The sequence below is a fragment of the Eleginops maclovinus genome, chromosome 17, assembly GCF_036324505.1.
Source record: "Eleginops maclovinus isolate JMC-PN-2008 ecotype Puerto Natales chromosome 17, JC_Emac_rtc_rv5, whole genome shotgun sequence".
Taxonomy (NCBI): domain Eukaryota; kingdom Metazoa; phylum Chordata; class Actinopteri; order Perciformes; family Eleginopidae; genus Eleginops; species Eleginops maclovinus.
This window is the reverse complement of record NC_086365.1, coordinates 7,815,971-7,828,521: the sequence shown is the minus strand read 5'-3', so window position 1 is coordinate 7,828,521 and position 12,551 is coordinate 7,815,971. Positions and strand designations below refer to the sequence as shown.

The 12,551-nt window shown below is 38.8% G+C and overlaps 1 protein-coding gene across 1 annotated transcript; it reads right to left on the bottom strand.

Annotated features, from left to right (window-relative positions):
- Positions 1-191: 191 nt before the first annotated feature.
- On the bottom strand, positions 192-10,839 carry c17h12orf56 (chromosome 17 C12orf56 homolog). Its single transcript, XM_063905323.1, has 14 exons — positions 10,413-10,839; positions 7,768-7,963; positions 7,147-7,162; positions 4,606-4,777; positions 4,366-4,521; positions 4,002-4,081; positions 3,458-3,602; positions 3,014-3,108; positions 2,570-2,659; positions 2,377-2,464; positions 2,220-2,294; positions 1,924-2,001; positions 1,044-1,225; positions 192-837 (listed from the first exon to the last, which is right to left on the bottom strand). Exons 1-14 carry the CDS (start codon positions 10,662-10,664, stop codon positions 732-734), a joined length of 1,731 nt encoding a protein of 576 aa, XP_063761393.1. The 5' UTR covers positions 10,665-10,839; the 3' UTR covers positions 192-731.
- Positions 10,840-12,551: the final 1,712 nt, after the last annotated feature.

Below are 12,551 nucleotides of genomic sequence, written 5' to 3'. Positions count from 1 at the left end.
CCGTGAAAAAGCAGCGTTCAATGCAAATTAATCTACCGTGAATGTGAACTTGAATTATTTTGAATTGCCGACATACATCCTTAGCGTATGGAGTTGTGTTGCAAGCTAAAAAACAAAAAGCTGGTAACCCTTTCCAGTTGAACGAAGAAAAGTTTTACAACTCATCCATCGAAAACATCTTAAAATCTATGCAAGTTTAATACTTTTTATTCTGATCTCAACTGAAACAATATCGAGTGATCTCAGGTTCAGCTATCATTTATAACAGATTTCAAAGACTTTATCTATAACTTCACTTTATTTAGAGTGCGTATCACCAAAACACTTTGCAGATTTACAGGTATGACATCAGACACATCTAGATGTTCAATTATACACATAGGCAGAATCCAAACAAACATCAGGAATGTTTGTTTTCATATCTTTTCACGCTATTATAACGAAGATGGTGAAGACTGTAAACACCGGCTAAACATTACTGTGTTAGCATTTAGCTTATAGCACTGCTAACACTCATGAATTCCAGATTAGGTTTTTTGCTTCACAGCATCATAGGAACATTTAAATGTGGTGGAAAGAAGTCATATTATGTTTGCTGCGATCTTTAGTTTCCTCTGTAATAGCAGCAGAGATGATTCATGCATCAGGAGCTTAAACTCACTCACACTGAGGTAAAGGCACACGCTGTCACAGCTGTTTCCAGGTTTAAGTGCACTCGTGTGTTTGTGCGATCACTTGAGCAGAGTGAGGATCTGCTCAACCAGCCGCAGGGTGGGGGGGCTGATCGGGTAGTGAGGGGGAAGCTTCATCTCAACACAGGACAGCTTCACAAAGTACCTGCAGGCAGGAAATGAACAGATAATTGAACTTGCATCCTTAAGGTCTTCAACCTGATACAACTTGTGCAATTTGACAGACTCTACTCAAGTTTTTAGAAAAGTTACTGAAATTAAACACTGGGACGATTAGGGTTCATTTGTGGTACATTTATTTTACTTCTTAAATTCAGTCTTCCTTTACCACCATGAATTTTGAGCACAGACCTGAACTCCTCTCTGAAGTGAGACCTGAGGTGCTGAGCGAGCATGTTGTTGTACTGCAGGCAGGCCAGCAGGAGGCGACAGCGCTGGAAGAGCAGCACAGACTGAGAGGGAGGGAGGAGGGAGTCCTGCAGGTCAGACAGAACCACAACCACCTGCTGGGCCTGGTGACTGACAAAGGACATCTGCAGGGAGGCAAGGAGAGGAGTGAGTCACAACAACCACTTTCATTTCAGGTTTGAAATGCACCACAGCTCTTTTAGACTTGAAGTGTCACTACTGTGTAATCTGTCTCTTTTTTCTCTCACACAGTTTCTGTGTTTTATATATTATCAGCCAGACTTTGATTAAGATAAGGACTCTGTTGATACAAAATGTGGTTGTGTTTGCAGTTCCCTGTGTGGCCGTTCGGCTTTCAAATTTGTGAAATTCCTGATTTGACTTTGCCCAGGTTACGTTTAAATCTCAAATCTGAGGGAAGTGCCCAGACATCTCCCCCTTTAGTAGAGGAATTTGAAAACACCTCTTTGAAGTTGACACTATCCACTGAAGAGAAGATGTCTTACTCTCTCAAAGTTGTAGGAACCAAATGAAAACGATTTTACTAAGCTACTAGTAAAAGCTACTTTTACAAAGGGAATTATTATTATTTTGCGCTGATATGACCTATGTTGGTCAAGTTAACGAGTGAAGGCAAAAGGAAATGCTGGTTATAATGTGAGGATTCAACCTGGATGTATTGTACATTTATTGTTGTTAATAAGAAAGAGATAAGGAGACAAAACTGATCCGACAATGGTGTTGTAAGAGGCTGACTTTTGTAAAGGAGAGAACCAGCAGTAAAAAACACCCAATGAAGGTAAAACAGGATTGGCAAGTTTACCAGGTGAGGATGGGGCTGCAGGACTCTGAGGATCCAGCCAACAGACAGGAAGTTCTCAGTGAGGGAACATCTGCTGGCCTTAAACGCAGAAAAGTTACAATAACGTGTTTAGTCACCGGCTGACACAAAGTTTGGATTTACTCTGGCAAACTGGTTCAACATTATACAAGAAAAATGTGATAGGAACATAGGAGAATACTGTGGACAAATTTGCACAGTATATCTAAAGTAAAAGTGAAAGCTCTATTGAGGTAGCAACCATTATTTATGCATGTTGACCTGCAGGTAAAACTCACCTCATGGCCTAAAAGCAGCAGCTCGAAGAGCAGAGTGCAGGCAGCGTCCAGATACTCCGCTAGTAAGGCCTGAAGCTGGCAGAAGGACAAGTATTACATTAAAAACGGATTATATAAATAATACTTATGATATAAATGTGAGCAGAGAGTCACTGACCTCACAGTGTCCCAGAGATCTTTGCTTTTGCGTATGTAGTTCTGCATCACAAATCAAGGCAAGCAGCATTCTGGAGGCCATGGCACCTCTGCAGGGAGAGAGAAACTTTAAAAAAGGACTTTACAGCGGAATAAATATGTATTTGGATATTTATATACTATTGAAATATACAGAGCACAGGGAGGATGCTTACTTTTTGGCGGAGAGCAGGTTGAATCTGGCTGGCTCCACCTCCGTCTCTCTGAACATGATGGCGAGCGTCTGCACGATCAGAGTGCTGAGTCTGTGCAGGAACATCGAGCTGGTGTTAGAGTCAGAGCACTGATTCAACATGTACACATATAACATATGCTATTACTCTCTGGACCAACACATCTTCTCTTTAGCCCCACTCATTTGTGCAGATTGACTTATATTAACACACAGCTTTACTTATAGGATGCTACTGGACATATTTATGCATGCTAAAATATATACAATCAATACATTTAGTTTCCGTTTAGTTGACAAACAGGAAGCAGGGAGATAAATATAGGAATATGAACACACACTAAGCCTTCTGCATTCTTAAATAGCCATAAGTGTGTTGTGTAAAATCAAAGCAGCTTACAACCTCAGATCACACACACACTCTTACAGTAATTGATCTGCCGTGTAGACTCCATGGAAGCTCTGACCGCCGTGCAGAGATTCTTCCAGAGATTGAACCAGGAACCCGCACAGCTCAGTGGACTGAAACACAACATGCGACATAAATAAATCTTTACTGAAGTTTATTCTGGCTTTCTGAATACATTATATGGAAAAAGAGCTTTAATCACAAGTCAGTGCACTTTGTATTTATTAGGATTTTTTAATCTTGAAAATGCGAATGAGATATGTTGAGCTAGTGGAGGGCAATTAGAGGAGCAAATAAATCCCAATACTTAAAGTACGGGCCGCAGCAATTTCTTTTCCCATGTCAATTGTCAATGAATAGTTTGGTCGAGGAAAAAAGCCAGTTAGAGACACCTAGCACACATTCAATTGTACTATATTATGTTGCCTTGTGATCAGTTGGTGTGACTGTTTGAGCTCTCACCCTCCAGAAGAGTTGGCGCAGAGCGATGTTACGGTGAGCGGCGGTGCTCAGCTCCTGCAGCAGCAGGTACAGACTCTCCTCACCGATCCCCTCCTGCAGCAGCTCTGAGCTCAGCTGAGCAAACAGGTGAGCAGTCCGCTCCCAGCTACACACACACACACACACACACACACACACACACACACAAAAATGTTCATCCAAGTTTCTCAAAACCTCGGTGATGTTTTTTAAAGTCATCCGCTTTGAAAAATTGTTAAGTTAAAAGTTAATGTAATAAAAGACAACCTGTGAAAGAACCAGGCAGTGAAATGATAATCAAAATCTAACCAAAGTTTTTTACGCAATGCTCAAAGTCTATTTTATTTGTGTTACAGAGACTTTTGTTATTTCTATTCATACTGTTATTCTTATTTTGTTTTTATTTTATTATAATTGTGTTGTTATTTCCCTTGTGTGTATTCTCATGTGTACTCTGTGCTTTCTCTCTTATTCTGTTACTGTATAACGCCTGACTTTCCCAACGGGGATCAATAAAGGTTGTTACCTGATGCCAGGAAGGATTTTTCCAGGAGATGAGGTACTGCACCTCCTTCTGTAGAACGGGTCTAATGACAGGGTGGACCTCTGAAAACAAACACACACAGGAACCATAAACAAACAACAAGAGGTACATACAGTTCCAGAAAAAAGTTCTGCCTTAAAGTCCACTGAAATAGAAAACCATTCAATAGACCTGTGAAATGCATTGTGGGTAATGTAGGCACCAAGTTTTGCCAAGTAGGTAGAATAAGTGCAATCAAAAAGCAAAAGATGTGATTCTTTTCTTTTTTTTTTACAGTCCATCTTAAGTCTTAATGTAATGGGAGTGCAATGCTAAATGGGTGAGGCACTTTTAAATGATCCCTCACAATAATGAAGCTGTTCCATGAGCTCTGCAGATGGAGGTAGAGTCTGGATGTGTGTGACACGGCGTACAGATGCAGCTCGGCCTCCCTCTCCTCTCCGCCGCTCACACAGTCTCTTCTCAACAGGCGAGACAAAACCGTAGGGAGCCTCCTCGGTACCTGAACGTCACACAACACACACATCATGTTCTGTATCCTTAAATGATCCAATGTGAATGCAGAAAACGTGTTTTCAGGAGGTACCTGGGCTGTGTCGGGGAGGAACACTCTGTGATTGGAGGTGGAGGAGTACAGGGAGGAGGCTGTGGACGGGGGGTGAGGGACCCTGAGGAGGCCCAAAGTCTCGGGGTTTGGACAGGAGGCAGAACGCGGCGGGGGTAACACGGGATGCTCTGCCACCCTTTCACTGGGGCTCCTAATGGAGAGGAGAGAGATGGATGAGGTTCACTTTGACTTCTTACAGCACTTTTCACAGCAGACATTTTGACTGAACCTGGATAGAAAAGCATGTGTTTTACTTAAAGTAATATTCATTATACATAGATCTAAAATCTGGATGTTTTTTCGTTATAGTAGCAGCATAAAAAACAAGGAATTGCACATAATTAGAAAATTCCAAAGTAGAAAAAATAAACAACTATATACCGTAGTTGGAATGTGTGTAATAGTATAAATACATTGTAAAGGTAATGTGTTACTTTTCCCTGTAAAAAATGCTACACAACTGCAGGGCTGTTGTGACAATGCTGTTCAGGAAACAAATTGTGGGATCCAAGGCTAAAGAAAGAGATGGATTTGTTGGGTTTCTGTTTGGAATTCGGTAGGTTGAGGGGCATCTAGCTAACAGCTCTAAATGATGTGCACTAATTTCTACAGGTTCTACAGTCCTAAACTGACCATACACAGAACTTATTAACCTCACACAACCTACTCTACAACACTTTAACATTTATTTACAACGAGCGTTTCCCATTGAGGTTAAACATCTATTTAACAATGTACATAAAGAAACAGACAACAAACAAACATCAACAAGTTAAAAACAAAGAGAACTTTAAATGCCATGTTAAGTAACAAGACATATGCAAAAAGGGGTCAGCTACTCCTTGTTTGTTATCTTCAATGCTTGTAAAGTCATCTCATTCGTATGTAGTTGTCTCTACAGTTTACCCCAAGTGGTCTGATGAAGTTTATTTGTAAGTGGTAAACATGGGACTATTTGCACTGCCATCCCACCAGCAGCCTGCTCAGTAATTTGAAGGTAATGATTTCAAAGTCAGTAAACTGCTTTCATGCCTCCAAAGCTCCATCATCACTCCTTTGGGTCTGTGTGTGTGTGCGTGTGCGTGTGCGTGTGCGTGTGTGTGTGTTTAATGACCTCCCAGGGGTGAACTACACTCGAACAGAGAGACAGTTGAGCATGAGACAGCACCATTTACACTTTCCTGAGTTTACATCACACACACACACAGACCATCAGAAAATCTGTACGTCAGTAGTTGTAACCCGGCAACAAGTCAGTGTTCAATAAGCGTAAATCACTTCCTGTTTCCTGACTGACGCACAAACACAAAAGCGCAGAGGAATTAAAGACAAGGACGGATAGTGCCCAGGATAATGTTATGTATATAAAAAGCTAAATGGGCTGAAAATATTGCAAATGATACACATTTTTAAATCCCATAATTTTGCAAGATACTTTTCCTAAATGAGACCTTACAAATATTGGTTGGACATATTGGTTTGAAGACCAGGGCTCCGTCTGTGAACTTGGAATTCAGATTTTTACTTATTTATAAATTTTTAAAAAAGGATCTCTAAATTTAACGCTAATGAAAACAATTGTCAGTCAAATTACCTGTAAAATTCCATAAATGTGTTGTTTTGGCGTCTTAATTGTGCAGATTTTTCACAAATGTTAACTATTTTTCCTTTAATGGAAAAACATTAAAAAATAAATCAGTTTTTAACATTAAATAAATCTTATTTTTATTTATGATTATTATTATTATTATTATTAATAATAAATATTCTGTAAGTATACGTGTCTGATACAAGGTAATACATTTGAATATGAGACTTTCGCCCTGGATGTATTTCTTTAAATCCCTCAGTGAACAACGACAATGAGCGGCAAGTAAACTGAAGTGGAACATGCCTCTTATTAAATAAGTCATGAACTACCTGAGACTCTGAGGAGGATCGCAACTGAGCCAGCTTTCACTTTACACATTATTTAGATGTTTCCCAGCCGAAACAGGAAGACGAGATTTGACTTTTTGTGCAATGTATTGGCATTTGAGTGCAAACACCAGCCTTTTACCATACCTATATAAATCCAGGTATTTGAGCTCTTAAAGTTTAACCCTCTTTCTCTCTTGTAGTCCAGCTGACAAAAACACCTGTAAAAATGTTATAGCTCGAAGAGTTTGTCTGTCTCCGTGACTCCCAGACAGAGTCAGTACTATAAACTTTGCATAGACCGAAGGGAAACGCTAAATAAAACACATAAAGGAACACCATGTGGGGTGCTAAACAAGTGTTAAATAAGTTAGGAGAAAATGGTGGTTGATGGAAAGAAGATTGGAGTACAGTGTAGGCTGGCGAGAATGAACTAGATTTAAAAAGGAATTATGCTTCTTTACGAACCATTTCCAAAGCCTGCAGGAGGCAAGTAATAGAAACTTAGACGGTTCAAAAGAAAAAGAAACCACAGCTAGTCTCAGTTTCCATTCATGTATATCATCTGACAAACCAGAGTGTGTGTGTTTGTGTGACACTCACCTCTCTGCAGGATAACCTGTCGGGGAAACACAAGACACAGGAGAGTTAAAACGATACTTTAAGGTGTCAAATAAGAAAGACAAATAATTCAAAAATGAAGAGACACGAGCTTCACTGCTATTGTAACTCGTATATTAGCCACTCTCACACTCTCTTCATTAAACAGGTGGGTGAATAAATGAAATATATTTACAGTCGTTAACAAAATCTGAACAAAAACACATTCCTAAACTTTAAACATGATATAATTACTATAGTGCCCTGCATGTTGTAATATTTCACTGAAACTCAGAATCAGCAGTCATGTACTGTAAGCTACTGGCTATGAGAAATGTCGAGTGCAGGGAACTTAAAGTATGGAAGACAGGAGCAAAAAAACTGAAGCATCACTACAGCGATTAGTGTGTAACCTGCTCTACTTCCTGAGCCTAAGCACCCTTAAAAAATGAGGCCTGTAAGCTGAAACCTTGTCATAGCCCAATTAGGAGAACCCAATGTGCTGGTATGCAAAGCCAAAACACCAACAAATGTTCCACTGTCCTTTCACACATTGCATGGTATTTGTAACTATTGTTTAGCCTCTGATAATGGGTTGTTTGTGCATTTAAAGAGGCTCTTTACCTTCTAAGGCGTGTGTTATTGATGGACACTCGCTGGGTCTGCGGGAGGCAGGGGCAGCAGGAGGAACTCTCACCCTCCTGTCTCTCCTCAGCCAATCACGGCCTCTCGATGCAGGCTTGTCAGTGATGTAGGTGATGCGGATGTGCTGGCAGCTTTCCCGGTCCTTCCCGCGGAGGAAGTCTGGGAGGTCGTTGACCTGCAGAGATCAAGTGGAAATAAAGATCTGTGTTCCAAATGTTGAATGCATGCCCATCTTTTCAGATTAATTAGTTTTATACTTTATACATTTTAGGATGTATAAAGTTTCAGTGCTGAAGTATTTAGTTAAATATATAATAAGATAGTTAAATCAAATGTATCTAAATATAATATTCATAATGATATAACAACTCTATTAATATTACATTTTATGTATATAGTGCTTTTCAAAATACAAAAAGACACTTTAGAAAAGTCACACTTACGAAAATCATTTACATTTAAAGACTTTAGAATGATTATAATAATAATGTCTACATTTAATTATTTATTTACAATTGTATTTATATTACATATTTGTTTGTATTTTTTCACATTCATTTACAAAGACTTTTGACATGTTTTATTTATTTATTTAGAAAGATTTAATGTTACTGTATTTTATATAACCTATTATCTTTGTTACTACAGACAGTGAGGTGAAATAAGTTCAACACACACAACACACTGACAGTGTAATGCAGACAGGGTTAAACCAGAGGAATAATTTAGCTCCTCGACCTCTGACTTACATGACATAAGGTTGTTAATGACAGGCTTACTCCACTAAACACAGACGCAGCTTCTATTTTGGACAGTTCGTGTTATGTAGGGTTACATAACAGATTTATAAGGTTGAATCTGTATTGACCCTCTTGTAATATTCTAGACTGGGCCATTCAAGTTTTTTATTTGTAACAGATTAACAAAAAACGCTTGTTCTTTTAGTGTTTTTATTTGTTCTTTATCCACATTTTGATATGTTTAATTATTGAGAAATTAAAGGTGTTTTAAAGCTACAACACCTAAACAATGTTATAGTGCTATGCAAGACATTATACATAATAAATGTGATACTGGAAGGATGCTCTGGTCACATGTAACAGATCTAGTCAAGTATAAACAGATTTCTTAGGGTCATCAATCCGTGTTGTACGAAGTGCGGGACATGCGTTATAAATTAATCATTTCAATGTTGATCAAGTCTTAATCATTTACAAAGATTTATTTGAATGTATGCTTTTTATTCGATTAACAAATGAATATACATACATGGATATATTTATAATTACAGTCCCAGAAGATTGTAGCTAAAACTGATTTGCCATTTCATTGATCCGGCGGATTGCTTGATCTTGACTGATTGTTTTTAAAGTATGTCGGTTTTAATCTTTCCGACAAAACAGGTAATTTAAAGACCCTGAGCTCTGGTGTCTCTGGTGGTGCACAAAACCTTTTATTGGTTAACCAAGAAAATAAAGACATTAAAAGATAACAAGAAAGATGTTTTTAATTGAAAATAGTCATAGGTTGCAGCACTAAACACAAATTGAATACTATAAATGTATATCAATAGCTGCAGTTAGTTAATGAAATCACTCCCAGTCCAAGCTGATGAATGAATCTTGATGCACAGGGTTTTATAATTTATTTAAGCCAGCACAGGTGACATTTAGAACCAAGGCAGGATTACTAACCTATGAGGCCTTGACAAAATAATGCAACACATTTAAATTAATTCAGCAAGTACAAAAAGTGTGAGTTGAAACCTGTAAATCAAAACATCCGTCATCTTAAGACTTTAACTAGGATCATACAACAGAAGGCTGTAAGTTAATGTATTTAGATCATTACCAGCCAAGACAACACAGTGGTATTATTGTTTTCAGCTTTTGTGTCTGATGGTAAATGTGATCCTGAAATACCTACTGAAGATGATGGACTATAGTTTCATTTAGCTTTAGTCATAGTAAGAGATGCAACAAATCATTTGTTTAATTACTGCTTTCTTTTTTCATTTACTAGACTACAACATTCTGAAAATCCCCCCAAAAAGTCTCAGAATATTCAGTTTACAATCTAATACTACTTAATAGTATTATGCTGAATTTGAAAACTGGAAGCTCCAATCACAGTTTGAGTTGCAGATAATCACTATTTTGATTATTGCTTAATCCAACCAATACATATATTCTGGATTACTCTTCTACCTAATGCCATTTAGAAAATGTTCAAATGTTTAGTACAACTAATGGGAGCTGAAACCGTCTCTTTCTTGCACAATATACTTATCGATCAACAAATAACTCAAGATAAATAGTTACTTAGTTGACGGATGTGAAAATTATAACTATTTTGATCATTTATATTTCTTCTTAGTCATTTTTGGAACGGCCAATTAACTGAAAGTCCATTAGCTAACTCCATGACAATTGCAAATATCAATGTTAGAAATATGCTATATTTTGTTCTGGACATTTTAAGGGACATTTCACTTTGTTTAACATCTCAAATATCAAATAATTCGGTTTTGAATGAAAATGAAACAGAGTTAAGGCGATTAGTCACCGCTGTAGCTGTAGTTTTCACTGAAAATACAAAAAGTTTGATATGATTTTTAAACTCACCAACTCGATGTGGCGCACGCGCCTGAAGTTAAAGGCTTCGGTGAGCGTGCGTGGTGGATACTCGGTAAGATACACACGCTCGTCGCTCAACACCACGTGCATATACACCTTTTTAACGGTCTCTGAGATCACCACGCACGGTTCGTAGGCTCGGATCCGCTCGTACACCGCCCGCTCCGTGTTGCGCTTCAGGAATGAGTCCAGCTTCATGTTCCGCCGCCAGAGGAGGGCACCGGAGCCGGTCCGAGCCATGACGGTACCAGGAAGCAGTTGGTGACAACTTTGTGACGTTAACCTCCACTTTGAGGCGAAGCACGGGGTCCGGCGTTACTTTCCATCGTTTGAGTTTGGAGTTCACGCCGATACAATCTACCGGACAGGTGGCGGTGCTCGTCCCGGTAACGACACTGACTGAGCAGGTAAACCGACGCTGTCTTGCTCCATCAACACACACTGCTCTCTGATTGGTGCGCGCCGTAAAGAGCAACTCTTCTGATTGGCTAGGATATAATAGGATTGTTTCATCATTTAAAAGCAAAGTTCTATAGCCACTTAAAACCATAATACATGGTGCTGTGAGATGTGTTTAATTGAGGTCTACATGCAAGGCATAAAACAAGTGTGTAGGAAAAGTAAATTGTCTGATTGTTTTGTTTTTAATCTGTTTTACTGGCATTAATGATGCATCTAATCTTCACTGTACATTTAAACTCCTATTGTTATCTTTACTATTTCTGTACCTTAACACACTCAATAATGTATTTTATCTTTCACAATTATTAGTATTTACACTGTTTTTTGTTTTGTAGTTGACATATTTCACACATTTTCTCAGAAATTAAGTGGAAAAATGTAAGTGCTCTGAGCGAAACTAAATAATTAAGTACTCACTTCAAACCACCAGAGGTCACTGTTTGATCCATTATTTTCAGAAAGCTTCAGATGTCGACAAGTGAAAAGTTATTTTAGCTTCTGAATGTAACCACTATATGTAAGACCTATTGTGTAATTGTGCATATGTCTTTTATGTTAACCTGGAAAAATGCTGAAAATGTGACGCTTTCTTCTTCATCCTCCTTCTCTGCCTCATGTTATCCTTTTTCTGTCACATACCGCACACACACACACACACACACACACACACACACACACACACACACACACACACACACACACGCACACATACACACACACACACACACACACACACACACACACACACACACACACACACACACAGGCGGCTGCAGCGCTGAAGGAAGGCTTTGTAAAGGGGTGCAGAGATGAACACTGAGTTGTTCTGCAAACTGAAACAAACACACACACACACACAAACACACACACACACACACACACACACACACACACACACACACACACACACACACACACACACACACACACACACACACACACACACACACACACACACACAAACACCATGAAGGAGATGAAGGCAGTGTTGTTTTACAGAGGAACACACTCAGTCTTTCATGCCGCTCAGTAAGAATACTGAGACACTATAGACACACAAACTTGTAGAGGTTTATTAGGGATGAAACTGCAATTATTGTATATTTATTTCACAAATCCCCATCAGAACCAACAAATGTTGTCAATTACACACATAAAAAGTGGCTTTTTTTAAATGCCTCAAATGCCTCTTTTTGACAGCTTTAACTGTCACACAATACATAATTGCATTCAGACGTGCAGTGGTGGGACCAGTTCTAATATTGAAATATTATAATTTTAATAAACTAAAACATAAAATAGGCACACTAGGGGTATGTAACTAGTATACTGAGAATGTAAAAAGATAATTTGATCAAAGACATATGGACATGACATCACGGATGTGGTGCAACAAATCTGCAGCTTCCAGTACTGCATTACTTAAAAAGCACACACCCACAGCCAAGTGGAACGGATGTTTATACAAGTTATTTTAAGATTTTTGTGTTTGGGGTATTTTACTCGCTCGGCTATCGTTGTTGAACACCTTCATCTTCCTCATCATTATCCTGATCTGCATCATCATCAGTGTGTGTTTGAGTGCAGCTGCAAACAAAAGTTGTGGGCTGACCCCCACACTGTCGTCTTTGTTCTACACGAAAAGAAAAACAGTCACATTTCCAC

Bases quoted from the DNA above. Each gene is read 5' to 3' on its own strand.
- c17h12orf56 (XM_063905323.1), bottom strand. From the start codon at position 10,664: ATGGCTCGGACCGGCTCCGGTGCCCTCCTCTGGCGGCGGAACATGAAG. The intron at 4,522-4,605 runs GTACCTCCTGAA...TGTGACGTTCAG, and splicing joins TCCTCCCCGACACAGCCCAG to GTACCGAGGAGGCTCCCTAC. The intron at 2,002-2,219 runs GTGAGTTTTACC...TCTGCGTTTAAG, and splicing joins TGCTGCTTTTAGGCCATGAG to GCCAGCAGATGTTCCCTCAC.